Source organism: Bos indicus x Bos taurus, chromosome 14 (genome assembly GCF_003369695.1).
Source record: "Bos indicus x Bos taurus breed Angus x Brahman F1 hybrid chromosome 14, Bos_hybrid_MaternalHap_v2.0, whole genome shotgun sequence".
In the NCBI taxonomy this organism is placed as follows: Eukaryota; Metazoa; Chordata; class Mammalia; order Artiodactyla; family Bovidae; genus Bos; species Bos indicus x Bos taurus.
In genome coordinates, this window is record NC_040089.1 from 29,564,857 (window position 1) to 29,584,338 (window position 19,482).

A 19,482-nucleotide genomic window follows, 5' to 3' on the forward strand; every position below is an offset into this window, starting at 1 on the left:
TCTGTGGCGAACCTCATTTGTGAATCTATTACAGAGATTAATAGATTATTTCTCCTTTTTCAACTAATTCTCAGTGGGGAAATTTAACCATATGGTAAGGAGAGAATTAGAATTTCATCACATTAGAGCAAAATGTAATGAAAAGAGTCCAACACCTGGGGCCAACTCTGAAAGCCACAATTAAAAGGTTTTTAATGAAACCAGAGAAACCAAAAATTTCATAGGCTTCAGTAATTCTGCCACATAAGGAAGACTTATTGGAGATGTTGGGAAATATTGTTTTTACTTATGCTGTAAGGATGAAAACCAGCCGCTAAATACCATGTGCGCCCGGGCACGGAACCCAGAGTCCCATTTCTCATCAGGGGAGCAGCACTTGTTTCCACACTTCGGCTTCCTCTCTCTCCAAGAACAATCGAGGCAGACCCAGTTGTCCCTGAATGGCTTCCTAGCCTTGGAGGCGACGTTTCCGGGTAAATAAATATGCACTGATGCCCCACTTAGTGTGTGAGAGGGTTTGACTCCCGTTGAAGTTGACTATTCTGAAGCCACTGGATTTTAATCTGGAGGGAAGTTTGAGCAATCAGTTTCTTTCTGGTTAGGAAATCGTGGGCTTCATCATCACCATCACTGTAGCCGTGGTTTGGAGGCGGCTGCGAAAGTAACCCCCTCCACCACCACCTTTACAAAAAGTCTAATGGGCTGCACTCCCCCCGCCCCCCACGCCCGATCGGGGTAGGAAATGGGCAGGGAGCATAGTGGAGGGGGCGGAATAAGGCGGTGTGTTGAGAGGGGCGGGGGGGGGGGGGAGGGAGCGATTGCTTTGCTCTTTTACTAGCTAAGAATCTTGGGTGAATTTAGGGCAAGCCAGCGGAGACACCATCTCCCCCCCCACTAAAGTCCCATATCCAAATCCAGATCAGAGCCATCCTATGAACAGGAGTGGAGTATCAGTCTCCCCCGGAAGGGTCATGTAGCAATGAGACAGCAGTGGCGAGAGAAGGGCGGGGCGGGGGGGGGGGGGGGGGAACGGGGTGCGGGGGGCGTCTGCTTTCCCCCGGACTCCCAGGCTTCGCCGCCGATCTACAATTTGCTGAAGGAGCAAAGAACATCGTCGACTCTAAGTAGGGCTTTTAGTGTGCTCATTGATGAGTGAAAGTCGCCACACATGTCAAGCTAAAGGCAGTTGTTGGGTTACTAACAGGACCCAGCGCCTTGCAAACATATGCGCTAAGCTGTGTATACAGATGGCAGGCAGAATAATGGAGCAGGCGCCTTTTATAAAGCTCTAGCTGCTGCCTGTCTTCAGACCTGGGAAATGAAACTATTCAGACTCGCGGCCAGATAGCGCCTGCGATTGTTTGTTACCGTTTTAATCCTATTAATTAAAACGTTAACCTGATTGGGTAGAAAGCGCTGTCCCAACAGGCGACTCTTCTTCATAATAACCTACTCAGAGATAATGATGTAAAAGACTCCCCCGTCTGTGGCGGCGGCTGGTTGATGGGTCCGGAAATCTCTTGAAGGTGAATCCAAGCAAGATAAACGGTGCGGAGAGGAGGCGCGGGGCTGGGCTCAGAGCGGCGGCGGCGGCGGCGGCGGCGGCGGCAGCTCCACACCCTGCGCGCCCACCCTCCCACCATGCGGGGCCGCGGCCCATGGTGAGCCCCAGCAGCCAGCACCATCGGCTGGAGACGAAGAAGAAGAAGAAGAGGAGGCGGCGAGCGCGGGGGAAGGCGAAAAAGAAAAAGAAGGGGAGAGGGCTGCCAGCAGCGCCGGGACCGACGCGCGCACCAGCCGCGGAGCCCGGCTCGGGCGCGTCTGCGGCGCCGCCCGACTCCCGAGCCCAGGAGGCGGCGGCGGGCCCGGGCTGCTCGCCGGGGCCGGACCATGGAGCGCGGGCTGCACCTCGGCGCGGCCGCCGCGGGCGAAGACGACCTCTACCTGCACAAGAGCCTGAGCGCCTCCGCCGCCAAGCGCCTGGAGGCGGCTTTCCACTCCACGCCCCCGGGCATGGACCTGTCCCTGGCACCGCCGCCCCGGGAGCGCCCGGCGTCCTCCTCGTCGTCGCCCCTCGGCTGCTTCGAGCCGGCTGACCCCGAGGGGGCAGGGCTGCTGCTGCCACCGCCCGGGGGAGGCGGCGGCGCGGGAGGCGGCGGCGGCGGCGGGGTGGGCGTCCCTGGGCTGCTCGTGGGCTCCGCCGGCGTTGGGGGCGACCCCAGCCTGAGCAGCCTGCCGGCCGGGGCGGCCCTGTGCCTCAAGTACGGCGAGAGCGCCGGCCGTGGCTCAGTGGCCGAGAGCAGCGGCGGCGAGCAGAGCCCCGACGACGACAGCGACGGCCGTTGCGAGCTGGTGCTGCGGCCCGGAGGCACCGACCCGCGGGCCTCCCCGGGCGCGGGAGGCGGCGGCACCAAGGCGGCCGAGGGCTGCTCCAACGCCCTCCTCCACAGCGGCGGCGGCGCCCCCCCGGGGGCCCCGAGCAGCGGCGGCGGCGGGGGTAGCGGCGGCGGCGGCGGGGGTAGCGGCGGCAGCAAGAAATCCAAAGAGCAGAAGGCGCTTCGGCTCAACATCAACGCCCGCGAGCGCCGGCGGATGCACGACCTGAACGACGCGCTGGACGAGCTGCGCGCGGTGATCCCCTACGCGCACAGCCCCTCGGTGCGGAAGCTCTCCAAGATCGCCACGCTGCTGCTCGCCAAGAACTACATCCTCATGCAGGCGCAGGCCCTGGAGGAGATGCGGCGCCTCGTCGCCTACCTCAACCAGGGCCAGGCCATCTCCGCCGCCTCCCTGCCCAGCTCCGCGGCGGCGGCGGCCGCGGCCGCTGCCCTGCACCCGGCGCTTGGCGCCTACGAGCAGGCGGCCGGATACCCGTTCAGCGCCGGGCTGCCCCCGGCCGCCTCCTGCCCGGAGAAGTGCGCCCTGTTCAATAGCGTCTCCTCCAGCCTCTGCAAACAGTGCACGGAGAAGCCTTAAACATCCCCTCCACCCATCCACCACCACCCCGCCCCGAAAAACACCAGACCGACCCCAAAGCTAGAGGACAGTGCACAGCTGCTCACCACCCCTTTTATTTGGTCCTCTCGTAGTTGTGAAACACTTGCAGAACAGACAAAGCGGAGGCGAGAACTGAGAAGTATCAGAGACACTCGGGACTTCTAGCCTCGACAACCCCAGAATCTTGGTCTTTGGGGTGGGGAGTGAGGTGGAGTTGGTATGGAGGATAGATGTCTTTATTTTTTCCTCGGAAAAGTGGCAACTTTGGTGGCAGCCTAGACCGCGAGGAAGCAGTTTGCCTTTAAGGTTAAAAAACAAGTTGAGAAGTAGTCGTTATTAAGCGTGGAGGGTATTCCAGGGCAAAATAGTAATCCTACTGATAATTGTGAATTTGGCTAGTGCTGAGGGGGGAAGGAGGAGTCCGGGGTTGGGTGGCTTGTGGGACGGAATATTCATTCAGACAAATCAGAAAGGGCACTTGAAAATAAATTTTGATTCTGAGCCAGGAGAAAAACTTGAAATGTAGATTTATTTAAGTGAAAAAAACAAAACAAAACAACAGAAAGAGACACGTTGCTATGAAAGACTTGTATTTTTTATTGTCTCTGAACTTTAATCCTGTGAAAATGCTCAAAAGTTTTGGCAAGAGTGATATAAAAAAAACTGACTGTGGCTGAAAGAAATTGCATTTAAAACTATTTATGTGCACCTTGTTACTTTCCGCTCTGCAATGATGTATTAACGATTCATGGTATTTATTTGTTATTCATCAATGACCCTTCCACATCAACAGTATTTATCATGTGTTAAGGTCATGGGGTCTTATGTGCAGATTTTTTTAATGCCTCTAAAATTGTTTTATAGATTAACTTATATTGTGTGCCAAGTGTTTAAAAGGGTTTATTTGCCAACAAGTATGAAGAGACATATTGATGTATCTGAGCTGCTTAGGTTTATCAAAGGTCACCTGGATATCTTCAGTTGCATCATCCCTGTATTTAAATTGAGCTTTAATAAATTGCTTCAGTCCAAAAATTACAGGAAAGGTGTATTCTTAATTGATGAATGAATTGATCTCTCTCTTTTTTTTTTTTTTTCTCCAAAAGGGGACTCTTTTGCATTCTAAAAAGGAAAGACATCACAGCAATAGATCCTATAAGTAAGAACATGCTAAACAAATACTTTTTCCAGGCTGTGCTGTGCATTTTTAAAAGGTCTAATTTAATTGCTTTTAATATATGTGTACATATATAAGTTATTTTAACTGTGGAGAATTATTTAAGTTGAAAGACTGGTTTGATTTGCCTATGGTGTGAAATTCTTTGTTATTTTTCTAAAAAACAATTAAAAAGAAATAAAATAAAACTAAGGAAGAGCAAGAAGCTATTTACCCAAAGCGAGCTTTCAGTTTTAGTTTGCATGGCTGTTTGCCTGCTTTTCTAGCCTATGAAAATCCAGAAAACCTTTTTTAAAAAATGGAGTCCTGCTATTTTCCACTCCTTGCAGATAATACAAATTCAGTTTGTCAGGTTGGATGGTGAGTGGGGAGTTGTGATGGATCTCTTGGCGGGTTTTGGATGTGTAAAGAATGATATATATATTAAATAGGTCAATCAGACTATGACAGCTATGTACGACCATTTGTATGTGTATCTATGTCAGAAAGAATCTTTATTAAAATATTTTGATCAAACATCTTATTATGCTGTGCTTTGTGGAAGGAGCCATCACCTCTTTTCTGTGTAACTCTTTGCTTGAAAGGTAAAAAAGAAAGGAGTTTTAGAGAAGGTGAAACTAAAGTTCTGTCAGGGATACGCAATTAGGAGCAGCCCTAGTTCACGTGTTTACTTGTTAAAAGAGGATGGCTGGGCCTGGTCATTGGAGGAGAGAGAAATGGGGTCAGCGGTGAGACGCAGAGGAGGTCTAGAGCTCCTGTCTGCTGGCATGAACTTTGAGGGCCCTTCTCTCCCTGGAAATCTTTTCCCACTTTGTATGGCATTGTTAACTAGCAGTGCCAAGGCCCATCAGAAAGAGTAAAGTTTCTTAAAGAGTTTTTATTTCAAAAATTTCTATCTCCAACTTCCAGAAAGCCAAGGAAAACAGATGAATTTGGATTCTGTGAGGATGAATTCTATTGTGGCTTTCCCCTTTTTTGTGTGATCGAAGAGTCAACCAGGTTGAATGATATGTGTAAACAATGTCCATAGAGATTTTTACAATGTACTAGTGTTGCCTGTTAATGAGATTTGTAGGGGCTATGTTTGGATTGGGTTGGGTGTTGATTCTATTAAAGAATGGCTATATAGGCTTGTATTTAGACTTTGCTAATGCCCTCACATTTAGAAGGTTTTATTTTTATTGTGGTGAAAGTTATAGAGATGGTAGTCATGAAGTTAGAGTGTTTCCTCTATAGGCAGTTTGCTGATTGCGTTTTTGGTCTGTATAGTCTCAGCTCATAATGATATCCCTAAATGCCATCAAACTTAGTAGGGGGTGAGGGAGGATATTTTCTGCTCCACTTGCCATCAAAAAAGATTAATCAGAACCTGTAACTTTTCAGAAAACATCACAGCAAAGGGCCTTGAAGCTGAAGCCCTCCCAGTCTGGGAGTGGGGGTTGAGGGAGGGAAGAGACCAGGGCAGCCCCCAGGCAGGAGAAGACCCATCTCTCAGCATTTACCAGACAAAGCCTGGGTGCGTCTAATTATGATTATTAAAACAATTTCCATGACGATGTCTAATATTATGTTAATTTGAAAACAACTGTGTATGAAAACTGTCGACTATAATACCTAAATTCATTTAATGAAACACATCGTTAAGGCAATTAAACCTCCTGGATGTGATTAAGAAACATAATTACGACACTGTTCTGCGCCATAATTGGGTGTCTTTAATCAAGGGGTAAAGTGCTCAGCAACACAGCCATTAGTTTGTATTGTTCTGGCCTGGCTGTCCATCATTCTGATTAGGAATTAACCGGAGCCACCATCAGTCGAATTTTTTTTTTTTTTCCTATTTTGCGTGTTAACATTGTAGAGGACATATTTGTTGCAGGATTTTACTGCTTAATATTTCTCATTATTAAGAGGACCTCCTTAATATACTCTCTCTGTAACCTCTGTGATGTTCAACTCTGATTAGAAATAGTACAAATAAGAGATCTTGAACTTCAGGGGAAAAAGAAATACCCTCCTCTTACTCCTTTAATAACTCAATCTCCAAACTTTGTCCTGAAAAAACTGGAAATGGATGAGGGTGGGGGAAAGGAGAGGATAAATGTCAGACAAATATGAGCAGTTATGCAAAGTAACAGGGTTAATAATATTTAGTTTCATTTTGATAATTTCAGACACATAAATTCTCTTTCCAAATACAGGAGTTGACCAGTGCTGAGTTCTAGGAATAAATGGGGGACATCTGAAAGGAACAAGAGAGGACTTTTCGGTAATTTACTAGGTGGAATTCCCTGCCCTCAGCCAACCTTTGTAAAGTTTCTCCAGCAGCAGTTTTTAGGGAGGGAAAACCACTGATTGAAGAGACAATTCTTCCCCCACCTGGCAAAGCCCTGGGCCGCTTTCCGAGGCCCGCTGGACTCCTGTATTTTCAGCCCAGGGTGGAAAGTTGGTGCACACACTTCTGGCCCTAGATGTCTTCCCACTGCGCAGCATCCACTTCAGGATTGGATGACTGAGCACCAAGGGGTCAGGGTGATCTTGCTGAAGTGCCCTTGGGCCAGAACAGAGACCCTGGCCCCTAAAACGGCGGCGTCTGTCAAAGTAGTTCGGTCAGCTTCAGAGGCTGCATCCACTGCGCCTTGGGTGCTTCTGAGGGGAGTGCACCGCCCGAAGGATCCCGGCTGCTTGAGTTTCTCAGGGAACTGACTGTAGGCCGAGGCAGTGAGCGAGGAACCAGAATCTCACTTGGCCTTTTATTCCACCGGTTTCCTTCTCTAGTTTCTAACTTCAATATCTTTCTCTAATTTCGAGTTCCTATTTAGATCCCATCTCCAACTTGACTTTGGGCACCTACAAGAATGAAGCGCTCTGGGGCTCTTCGTGGACTCCTTCCTATAGAACCCGCAAATGATCATCTTCGGAGAGCTCACTAGTTACAACCTCCTCCCTCTCCGTGGTGCCTGTAAGTGTGTGTGTGCGCGCGCATGAGTGTGTGCGCGCTCGCTTGTGTGAGCGCGCGCGCAACGATGCGCTCTCATTCTCTGCAGCTGGGCATACCTTCCAAGACCCCGTGCTGCGCTTAAATGTTTGCACCCTCCTGTCGCACCCAGCACCATCCTTCCTGCCAACAGCTCATTGGGGAGGGCTAAGGCTCACCGGTTCCCGTCTCCACGCGCTCTTGGCCCTGACGCCGGAACCGAACCTTTCTCCGCGCCCGGGACCCTGAGATTGTTCCAGCCTGAGTGGCATTGACTTTTCCAATGTAATGACTTATGAAAGATATAATCATGTGTTAAATTGAATCCTCCGTTTAACTGTTAATGGTGTGCTCTGGGCACATTTACGTATTAGATGCTATGGTAACTAATTACCACTAGGAAAAAGGATAATACACTTCCCAGACTTTGAAAAATAATGATGAGAGATCACTTCCCAGTTCGCAACACACAGTGGCGGCTCTGCCGGGCGGAGACGCACTGAGCGGAGACCCCAGCGTGTTCTGGTGACAGGCGGGAAGGTAATGAATCCTGCCCAGAAGAGGCTCCTTAGTAAAAACCTTTGATGAAAATCTAATGCAGTGGGGAAGTGGGGGGATGGGCTGGGACAACCAGACAACGTTGCCTCTAAACAGAATTAAATTGCAAAACAAACGTCAGAAACAAAAGTATTCTCTTAATTACAACGCAGGTCAGCCTAAATACCTGCCAAGCAACTTTACATGAATGAACATTTTTTGTTGTGTGGGCATCATAAATGAGTCCCGCTTCTTCGTGCTCTGCCTTGGCGCTTACAAAGTTGGATGCCCCTGGATTTGCCAAGCCAATGAGCTCCGGGTTAAAGTTGGCCTTTTAAGTCAGACATTGGGCACAAGAGAAGGAAACAGGAGGGAAAACCAGGAAAAGGTAAAACCAGTTCTCATTACAGGAGTTTTCTTCTCTCCCTGCCAGATCTCTGGCTTTTCTGATCAGTTGATCTGTGTTTACCAGAACCAGGGTTCTGTAGACGGTGTGAAATAACCAGGTGTCTGTTTCGCCCCAGGGCCAGGGTCAGTGTTTGTGCTGGGGACCCTGAAGGGCAGGAGGAAGGAGGGAGCGGCTTTCCCGAAGGCCAGCCCAGTGTTGCAGACCAAATGATGTCCACAACATGTACCACTGCGCTGCGATGCTCCGGCTGCGCCCAGGGAGGGATTTGGGCTCCACAGCAGCAGAGCATCCCTGGACTGGCTGTCGTTCTGGGCCCCTCCTGTGGGGCTCGAGGCCATTCGGCCCCCAAATTCCTAGGGACAGAAAGGGAACTTTGGGGGCTCTGCCTCAACTCTTTCGAGGGAAGGCATTTGGATCGGGGTGTCCCTTGCACCTGCCATGGCCTGGTGAGTTCACCGGAAGATTCCCGGTTTATAAGAAGCGCCTGCAGCCCAGCCAAACCCCGGAATTCTGCAAAAAAGCACCTCAGTTTTAAACCCCAAAGAACCTCATCTCTTCCCAGCCAGGCAAAGAAAATTAGCTCGCTTTCCCTGAAGCCCTATTTTGGTTAAATTCTACCACTTTTCCTAAATGGCTCGTCTTAACATAATCCAGGAGACTTCTGGACTATTACAAAACTATCCACCCCCTAAGTGCTTGTGAGTGTGCAAGTAGGACTTTCCTATCCTTTACTTTATGTCCCCTCCTTCTGACAGTACAGAAACAGAGATTAGGGAGCTTTGGAAGAGAAATGACTGGGCTGGGAAGGCTAGACTGCAAACGGAAAAGGGATTTTGCAGTTACCACCCACCCCCAGACCTAGCTTCCAATATGTGATGGACAAGCCTATTTTAGAAGTCACCAGGACTTCTGATGGGGAGTTGGCTTTAATTATGCACAATGTGATATCATTTTCCTTCCCAGATTGGGAAAGAGTTAATTCTTTCCCAAAGACCATAGTTGCCCTTGTCTTTTCAACCTGATTCAGAGATGTAATAAAATATGAAGCAAATTTATGATCTGTTTCAAGCATTTTATTGCTGTATTTTTAAATTCATATATGCACATATAAGAACTATGATCTGTGAATAATTTGAAATGCTACACTAGAATGATACATTTTAGATAAAACATAACCATATCTTTATATAATTGTCTCAGATTAAAATAAAAAAGAAAAATAGATTTCTAATGTGGACCAAACTGAAAAACTAATGACAGCCATAAACTGCTAACCAACCATAAATTAACATCTTCATCAAATGCTAAAATGGTATCAGTGGTTATATAAAGCAATTATTATTTCTCTTTATAAGTTTTAGAATAAAGTTCAGGGATATTTAAAGGACCCATTATTTACAAATGCTTCCCAATTCTAAAGATTTCATAATTTTATTAGGAGGATGGTTGCAACTCAAATCTGCTATGTTAATAGGGATGTTTAGAGATGAGAATTTAGTTTTAGACATAAAAATGCTTCATGGCCTAACCTCATTCTATGCATTTACTCTGCTCTGGCAATTATTGAAGAACTTGGTGTAAGGATTTCTTTGTTAATATCCTTATATCTGCTTAGAAAATGGAAGACAAATAATTTCTTCTTGTGAGTGAGACTGAGATTATGTACCCAAGTGGTTAAAACATTAAAACATGCACTGTCTAGTCAAGCAAGTGCAGCTGCATTTGCCACGTATAGTTTCTTTCTGAAGAGCTATGGTCAAAATTCAAGTGCAAAGTGCAGCTTGTCCCCTCCATCTAAGACTTCCATGAAAAAAAAAAAAAGATTTTCCTAACCAGGCCTCCACAGAAACATGAATAGCCATGAAGGAGGAAAGGAAATCTATCTATTAAATCTATAAATGTATCAGAAAGCAGGAGCAGTAAATAACTTACATTTTCTACTGCAGAAGCATCAAGCAAATACATTGTTTAAAGTGTAGATTTCTCGAGAAAGTGAAATTAAGAAAAATCTGGAATTATTCAACAAAGTAAGCTCTTTTTAACAACTTAGAAAAATTTTTTTTTTTTTATGAAAACAAAACACTGATTTGAATTATGGAGGATCTGGGTGGAACACATACATACTCAAATTACTTCTGCCACTCTGGTGTTACTTCTGTGTGTTGCCCTTCTGTGGATAAACATCTCCAAAGGTCAGGGATTAACTAAGATCTTCAGTTGGCTGAGTCCTGCATTGTTTAGTCTGAGGACTTTGTTTTTAAAAAATGAATACTATTTTTATAGCTTTCCTTGTAAGTCTAAAATTAGTTAAAAATAAAGTTAAAAAAATACCAAATTTTAAAATATATGGAGAAATTACTACTTTCTGTATGCTTTTAGATTTAAAAATTCAAAAGTGATTTCAAATACTTCAAAAATATTCCATCTAAAGTATAAAACAAAGGCATTTATAAAATTTTAAATATATTGGCCAGTTCTTAGAAGTTATGGAATGAAAGTCTATTTCATTTCAACAGTAATTTGAATCTCAAAGACAAAATCATTTACTTAAAAATGTGGGTTGTCATGTAATGATGACATACATTTCATGTGAACTATAATGGTTAGTTTTTAGAAATAAAAGTTATATGGAGTGAACATTCTCTTGCAAACAAGAATCACCAGCTAATATGTGCTTTATAAGTGTTTAAATTTGACCCAATGACAAACCATCAGGTACTAGTACCTTTACCTGTTACTTCCATCACCCTAGCTTCTTCCATGAGCAAAGAACATAAATTGTAAGGGAAATAAAATACCTTATGAGTTTATCTCTAAATATTTACTTTATAGGTAGTCTGCAGTATATCATGTCTGCTAAGTCACTTCAGTCGTGTCCGACTCTGTGTGACCCCATAGACGGCAGCCCACCAGGCTCCCCCATCCCTGGGATTCTCCAGGCAAGAACACTGGAGTGGGTTGCCATTTCCTTCTCCAATATCATGTCTATCATTATAAAAATGAATACAGTTAGGAATTAAGAACATAAGCTATACCTCAAAAAAATTAACAAAAAACTGTATCACATTTAAAATTATCCAGCATAGCCATTGAGTATTTTTTTTCCTATTCAACTATATTCTGAGTAGAAAATGCAGAGTATTACCCACATGACCATGGATAATGCCAGACAGTTCTGCAAAATTATTGTTTATTTAGTAAGTGTGTTTTAGAGTAAAACTGAAACCCAAGATGATTATTTCATAGATTGTCCATTTAACGACATAATTGACCCTAAGTGTTCAACCATACTGAACTGCCTAGTTCCAACGAACAGAAACACCCTCAGAGTCCAAGGCAGTCCTTTAAAACATGGATGAATTCTTTCTTAGGAAAGCTAAGAGTCCCAGTGAAACACTGTATGTATGGTGACTGAAGGAGCCACATTTCATCAACACTCTTCTGTGTTCTGTGTTTTATTTACAGCTAGCATTTCAGCTCGTGAATACACAGAATACTGTCCAAATATTACTCAGCTTCATTCACTATCTGTGGTAAAGTTATCTACAGAAAACAAAGACCACGTCTCTTTTCTGTAGAGAGAAACAGAATCTCTCTCCCATTCTTGTTTTCTTATACATCGCTCCACAGAATCATAGTCTATAATCATAATCTATTATTAAGAACAGCAGCCTAGCAAGGTCAACCTTGTTAAAATAAAGTTTAAAAACTTATTAGTCACTGATACTCTTGTTATGTTTTTATTTCCCACATAAATACGTGAAACTATACTGAAAAATGGGCTTCCCCGGTAGCTCAGCAGTAAAGAATCCACCTGCAATGCAGGAGACACAGAGACATGGGTTCTATATCTGGGTTGGGAAGATCCCCTGAAGAAGCAAATGAATGGCAACCCACTCCAGTATTCTTGCTGGGAAACTCCATGGACAGAGGAGCCTGGCAGGCTACAGTCTATAGGGTCGCAAAGAGTTGGACACAACTGAAGTGACTGAGTATACATGCATGAATACTGAAAAATGTTCTGAATGTAACAATTAATGTTCTTTTACTGAAAATATGAGAAAATAAGAATACATATGTATATGGTGGGAAAGATGAGGGTCTGAGGATCTCCAGACAGCAAAATTATTTCCCAAATCATTTACTAACTGTAATAAAATCTTCTGTCACCCAACATGCTCCTAGTAGGAAAATAAGGAGACAATCATTCACCTGTGCTTTAAAAGTTAATTTATTGGCTCATTGCATATTAAAAAAAAACACACACACATTAAATTGACTTACAAAACATTTGCATTTCTTACCTAAAATCTTTTCAAGATAATTTGCTTCCTCATAAATCCACCTATATACCATTTTAAAATTAAGAGTATTAAATATTTAAGATTTCTTTTTACAATATAGAGACTCTCCTGCTTAAAAAATACTTGAAAATGTTAAGTGTTGTCAATTACTCCTTTTAAAAATTGTTCAGTAGAGATTTTCACAAATTAAATTCATCTTACTCAAGAAAATATTATAAACAAAGTAAACATTTAAGCCAAATATTTCCAACACCAATGATCACTGACTCAGATTAACACTCTGAAATAGAGTAAGTAATAGAAACATTAGAGAGTTTTATGTGATCACCTACTGTAATTTAAAATAATGCTACAGGGAACTTAATCTTGGCTTGCTAACTTTTTCCTAATTGAGCATGTGAATATGAATACCTAATAATGCAATTCGGTAAATAATGGCTTGCAATACTGGCAAATTTAATAGGTTAAATCAGTGTACATTCTCAGGGCGTATAATTCTTGTTTTAAAATTATTGATGTTATTTTATACTAAGATCAAAACCTAGATAATTTTTGTGCTTTGACCTTTGAAATTGTTTTAAGATTTCATGGCTCAATTAGAAGGGTTAGTTTATAGAAAGGGTACTCAAATTATTTTTCATAAGAAAATAAACAGAAGCAATCATGCAAATTTTGAGCATAGAAGCTCCTTTGCCTTAGACTTGTGACCCAAACTTAATGATAAAATTGACAAAATATAATGAAGTGTGTCAGGAAGGCCAAACAAGGCAGATAAAAGTTTCCAAATAGGTTGCTTACCAACATTCTTTATTTAGTGACAAATAGCTTTTTCCTGAATATCTTCAGAGCATTTAGTTTTTGCTAAATGATGCCTCAGTTGGTCACTGATATAAAATAATACTGCTAGTCATTCATTTTCTTCAATTTGACATTTAGAAGGGGGGCTGTAAAAATGAAAAGGGTGGGTTTTTACTATATGTAAAATACAGTTTTTAAAAAATTCTGATGCCTCGGTGACTGTATTTTGTTTTGGACATCTTTAAACATATAATCACAATACTGGATGTATATGTTTTGTTGTATCTAATTAGGCACATAGTAATTTCTCACTGCAGAACACATATTTGGAATGAGTGATGGAAGGTCAGTTAGAATGAGTGTTGAATCAGAATTTTAAAACAGTTTTAGGAAGATGAATTTATTACAACTACATTTATAATAAATTAGTTGGATATATACTGCTTTCTCTAATAAACTGTGTGTTCTTAAAGAGGGTAATCCAGTGCATAGTATCAGTCTAAGAGGAAATGCTCAATAAATGTTTGACTGAATAAATGACTAATCCTTTAACCAATAACAAAAAATGCTTCCCTTTAACAAATATATACAAACAGTTTTTAATTTAAAAGGCACAGCGTTGTCCAAGTATCTTCTTACAACTTTACATTTGGATATTGCATTACACTTTTCAAAATAAGTTCACACATCTTACTGTGTTCAATCCTCATAATGAACCCTGGCATCCAAAAGCCATATTATTTTTATTTTGCAAATATGGAAACACTGAGAGGCAAAGTGACTTGTTGATAATAGTAAATCAATTGTGTCATAGCTAAATTTCATGTCTTTTAACTTATTTCTCTATGACATTTATTCTATTCATAGACAATCTTTAATGACCAGGTTTAAGCCTGTCACAAGACTCCATCCATTGCTTTTATATAATATTTCCACCCTTAATTCCTTTCACTATAAATTAAGCAGAAATTAGAATGGAATGCTTTTCTGTGCTCTCTCTGCTATAGCAACACAGAAGTGTGCTACTAAGATGAATTTAATAATCCGGAGGTTTCCACATCAGGCAATATGGTGGAATAGAGGTCCTAGTACAAAACGAATGGGCTCTACTTTGTGGCAGGGTGGGATAAAGGTTGCAGCCCAAGGCGGGTAGGACATGTGTGCATGCACGTGTGTGTGGGTTTAATCCAAGACCTGTGCACAAAGGCAAGAACTTGCAGAGGCAACATCTTCAGTAAGTGACTAGAAAGAAACCTCACTCCACAGAGGACTGGGTATTCTTGCTTATCCCTACTCACAGGTTGCAATCTGGCTGACTTAGGGCCAGAACCCACCCTATCTATGCAGTTTCCCATGTGTGTGTGCTCAGTCGCTTCAGTCACGTCCGACTGTTTGTGACCAGATGGACCGTAGCCTGCTAGTCTCCTCTGTCCATGGGATTCTGCAGGCAAGAATACTGGAGTGGGTTGCCCTTTCCTTCTCCACCCAGGGATTGAACCCACATCTCCTGTATTGGAGGCGGATTTGTTACCACTGAGCCACTAGGAAAGCCCATGTAGTTTCCCGTCCCCTCTCATAATACTCAAGGTGAAATTTTAAATTGATCTGAATTTGATAGTAACAGCAGCCAGGTGAAAGCAAACACAAATTTTCTCTGGAGGTGTGAACTTTAAACTCGGGTCTTAAAAAAAAATTCCAGAGATAAAATTCCAAAGAACGAGTCCACTAAACAAGCAATTCCGAGGAAGAGTTAAAAGAAAAACAAAATACAGGATCAGACCCATAAAACACTGATGATGTGGAAATACCAGATATGAATATAAGTTTCTTAATATATTTTTAAAATGAAAGAAGATATTGAGTGTATGATGAAGGAACAAGATACTATCAAAAATGACCAGGCAGATAGAGAATTCTCAAATTGAAAATGTAACCACTAAATTTATCAGACTCAGGGGAATTGAAATCTGAAAGCTGACAAATTGACGGCTGGCACCCTGGCTCAGATCAGCTCTGGAGACCCCATAGAAGGGAGAGGGTAGTGAGGATCTGAGTGTGAAACACAAGAAGTCTAGAGCATCTCAGAGAATGGAGGCTGTCACAGACTGTTGTCTGTGTGTGTGGGTGTAGGGGGGTGGTGCTGACGACAGGGCTCATGGCAGCCCAGGGCGGAGGGGGGGCATGCAGTAGTGAGAGGATGGGTGGGGGCAAGAGTTTTAGGTTCTGCTTTGGCCTTTCCCCCAGATTAACTGTCCCACCAACATAGTTTACATCACTGGGTGAATAGAGCACTGAAACATCATGGGTACACATTATGAGATACTACACAGTAGTTAGAAGTAATAGATCAAATACATATAAAGTAATACTTTTAAAGTATAGTGCTTAGTAAAAAATTAAGAAGAATATGATGTATAGAATAGACATTTATGAAAATTAAAAAACACATACACCCAAGATAATAACATATGTTTTATAAAAACACCTACAAATAAAAAGATACATACCAAACACAGAATATTTCCTGATGATGGGGAAGGGTATAATGGTAGGGCTTAGGGATAGAATAGAATGAGTAAATAAAGCCTTGTTTGGACCAATTATAATTGTGTACCGTGAACTAAGGGGTATAAGGCATGTGATCACTCAATCCTGTGAACCTGAGGTTAAAATAAAAAGACAGAAGAAACAAACCCAATGGATGAGTTAAAGAGTAGAATAAACTGAAAGCGATATAAAGATCCAAAGAAATGGCCTAGAATGTAAATTAGAGATAAAAAAAAAATACAAGGGGAAAAGGTCAAACCACATGGACTGTAAACAAGATACAGAGCTGAAAGAGGAAATTTTCAAAGAGATAATCGTGAACATTCTACGCTTGATGAAAGGCACCATGGCATGCAAGCACAATAAACAGAAACTAAGAGCGTCAAAGACAAAGAGAGCACGTTAAAGCTGTCAGAGGAAAGAGGTAGACTACCTACTGAATAATTAAACCGAATGAAGGCTACGCTCTTAACAACATGAGATATCAAAACAGGAAAAAAGGCAAACTCAGGAATGAGGACAAAAGGAAAGCATCTTCAAATTGGCAAAAACAAAGTTTAGACTGACAGATCTTCACTAAGGAGCATTTAGTGCATGAACTTCAGGAAGGAGAAAAATAGATGCTAGAAAAGCTATTAGGCTACTAAATATGGTTCAGTATTTTATAATGTTATTTTAAAGATAAATTTCCTTTTCAAAAATGAAAGCAAATTTCTGAAATACTAGAAGTTTCAATGAAATAACTAGAACTTATAACTAGAAGTTCCCATGAAATAACTGGGCTTATTTACCTGCTTTGCCTGTTTATATATGGCATCAGCATTCAAGTTGAATGACAAACCATCATTTGGCAATCTGATATTAGCAATCTTTGAATCATCCAGCCGATGCTGCATTTTGGCATATGGAATTACACTGCATTACATAATGGTGTAATTCAAATACTACAAATCAAATCCCAGTCCAAGAGGTGAGGCATCAAGAACAAACACTGCTCTCTAGTTTCTCAGTTGATATAAATCGAAGCATTCAGGAACGTTAATTACAATACCGGCATAACCCTTACAGTTTACACTGGAGTCAAATGCTATAATCAATCCTGTAATGATCTCAACATTTACTCCTACAATAAACCTAATACTAATGTCTAGGGCAATTGCTGAATATATAATAGGTTTTGTGTGTTCTTATACTGATAAATCTTACCAGTATCTAACTTGAACATGAGTAGCCTTATATAACAAGAAATTTTGTTTTACTGAGCCACAGTATACAAAGTAATAAAGTACATTTATGGATGATTAAATATTGAAGTGAAGTTGAAGCATTTAATCTACTGCAAACCTCATTTAATGCAAACGTACCCCAGCAATATAGATATTATTGATATTATACTTGAAGGGAACATTTTCATCTAGTGTATCTCGTGGAAATTTAATTTCCTTCTTCTCTGAGAACTTGGAATTTGTTAGACTGTGTCCATTTACAGCATAAATTTCCATTAGTACATAAAGCGTATTTTTACATATTATAGAAGAATTTTTGACTTAACAAAATCCCACAGTGTCAGATCTATTACTGTGAAGGCACACTTACAATGACGTTTGCAAATCACAATATGTAGAAACTTAAAAAAAGCTACTTTAAATTTATTATTATGTTGATTTTGATGTCCATTTTCATGCTACCATCTTTTTTTTATGATGGGTTTTGTGATCAAGTATAGATGGGACTGATCTCAGATCAAATAGAAATTGGCATTTTTAAAACAAACAAAGCAATTACACTTGAAGAAATTAAAAACAAATAGATGAACTGAGGACATTTAGGTTAGTTTTCTAGATAGATTTCTCTCCTTTCCTTTTAGCTTAAGATTTTATTTTGTACCTAAATAAAACATCAGAGTCTGGGTAAGGAATACCAAACAAAAAGCGGCTATAGTTTAGTTCTAACGGCTTATTATCAATTATTTCTAAATCAAAGTAAGTTAAAAGCACAACCAACAATTGCTTTATTTCAACCATGGCCAAAAATCGGCCTGGACATTTGCTGACTCCCAATCCAAATGGCAAGTGGTAATACTTCAGCTTTTTCCCTCTTTTAAAAAAGGTGGTTTTCTTCTTACCATTTTCTGTAAAACGATCAAATCTAAACTCCTGTAAAGAAGAAAACAGCATGTTAAAACAAAAAAATTCCATGAAAAAGTTTGAGTTCAGTTCACAAGGATGCTAGCTCTCCTTGCCCATCTTAAAAGGTTTCTTTTAATGTAGCAAACGAAAGTTATGACCAACCTAGATAGCATATTCAAAAGCAGAGACATTACTTTGCCAACAAAGGTCCGTCTAGTCAAGGCTATGGTTTTTCCTGTGGTCATGTACGGATGTGAGAGTTGGACTGTGAAGAAGGCTGAGTGCCGAAGAATTGATGCTTTTGAACTGTGGTGTTGGAGAAGACTCTTGAGAGTCCCTTGGACTGCAAGGAGATCCAACTAGTCCATTCTAAATGAGATCAGCCCTGGGATTTCTTTGGAAGGAATGATGCTAAAGCTGAAACTCTAGTACTTTGGCCACCTCATGCGAAGAGTTGACTCATTGGAAAAGACTGTGATGCTGGGAGGGATTGGGGGCAGGAGGAGAAGGGGACGACAGAGGATGAGATGGCTGGATGGCATCACTGACTCAATGAACATGAGTCTGAGTGAACTCTGGGAGTTGGTGATGGACAGGGAGGCCTGGCGTGCTGCGATTCATGAGGTCGTAAAGAGTAGGACACGACTGAGTGACTGAACTGAACTGAACTGAAGTGCAAATCAGGTATGAACTTTCAAAAATCTCCAATGTTATTAGACATTTACTCCTCTCATATCAAACAGAAATCCAGACTCTTCTGTAGGACCTCTCTTCACATTTTTTCCTATGCTAAGTATAGAGGCAGTATTTCTGTTTTTGTTCTCTAAAATCGGTCTCGACTTAATGACACCTGACATACCAAGGCTGGGGGAAAGAGAAGGGCAAGGCCTCCACGGTTACTAGGGAATAGTGAATTCTACTGACCAGAGAGGCTGCTGGAGAGGGCAATGGCACCCCACTCCAGTACTCTTGCCTGGAAAATCCCATGGACGGAGGGGCCTGGTGGGCTGCAGTCCATGGGGTTGCTAGGAGTCGGACACGACTGAGTGACTTCACTTTATTTTTTCACTTTCATGCATTGGAGAAGGAAATGGCAACCCACTCCAGTGTTCTTGCCTGGAGAATCCCAGGGACGGGGGAGCCTGGTGGGCTGCCGTCTATGGGGTCGCACAGAGTCAGACACGACTGAAGCGACTTAGCAGCAGCAGCAGAGAGGCTGCTACAGATGGACAAGTAGGATGAGTTTAGGATTCAGTGCTTATGTTTGGATGAAACAGATATGAAATAATAAGATTCACATTAAGCACCAGAAAAGAAGAGCACTAAGATACAAAGTCTGTCTGGATTGCTTTTTGATGTTTTATTGACTTTCTTCTATGACAGTTCTCTTTATTTTTTTTTCTTTATTTTCTTTTATTTTATTTTAAAACTTTATATAATTGTATTAGTTTTGCCAAATATCAAAATGAATCCGCCACAGGTATACATGTGTTCCCCATCCTAGACCCTCCTCCCTCCTCCCTCCCCATACCATCCCTCTGGGTCGTCCCAGTGCACTAGCCCCAAGCATCCAGTATCGTGCATTGAACCTGGACTGGCATCTCGTT

The 19,482-nt window shown here is 42.2% G+C and overlaps 2 protein-coding genes across 2 annotated transcripts in view; one reads left to right on the forward strand and one right to left on the reverse strand.

The window, feature by feature from the left end:
- The first annotated feature begins 243 nt into the window (after positions 1-243).
- BHLHE22 (basic helix-loop-helix family member e22) lies at positions 244-4,690 on the forward strand. Its single transcript, XM_027561076.1, has one exon. It carries the CDS (start codon positions 1,891-1,893, stop codon positions 2,974-2,976), a length of 1,086 nt encoding a protein of 361 aa, XP_027416877.1. The 5' UTR covers positions 244-1,890; the 3' UTR covers positions 2,977-4,690.
- A 7,620-nt stretch (positions 4,691-12,310) lies between these two features.
- The window catches only part of LOC113904213 (25-hydroxycholesterol 7-alpha-hydroxylase), a 175,782-nt gene continuing 168,610 nt past the window's right edge, over positions 12,311-19,482 (reverse strand). The window contains exon 6 of the mRNA XM_027561077.1: positions 12,311-17,902. Coding sequence (XP_027416878.1) covers positions 17,615-17,902 — 288 coding nt within the window. The 3' untranslated portion in view covers positions 12,311-17,614. The remainder of the gene's footprint in view (positions 17,903-19,482) is intronic.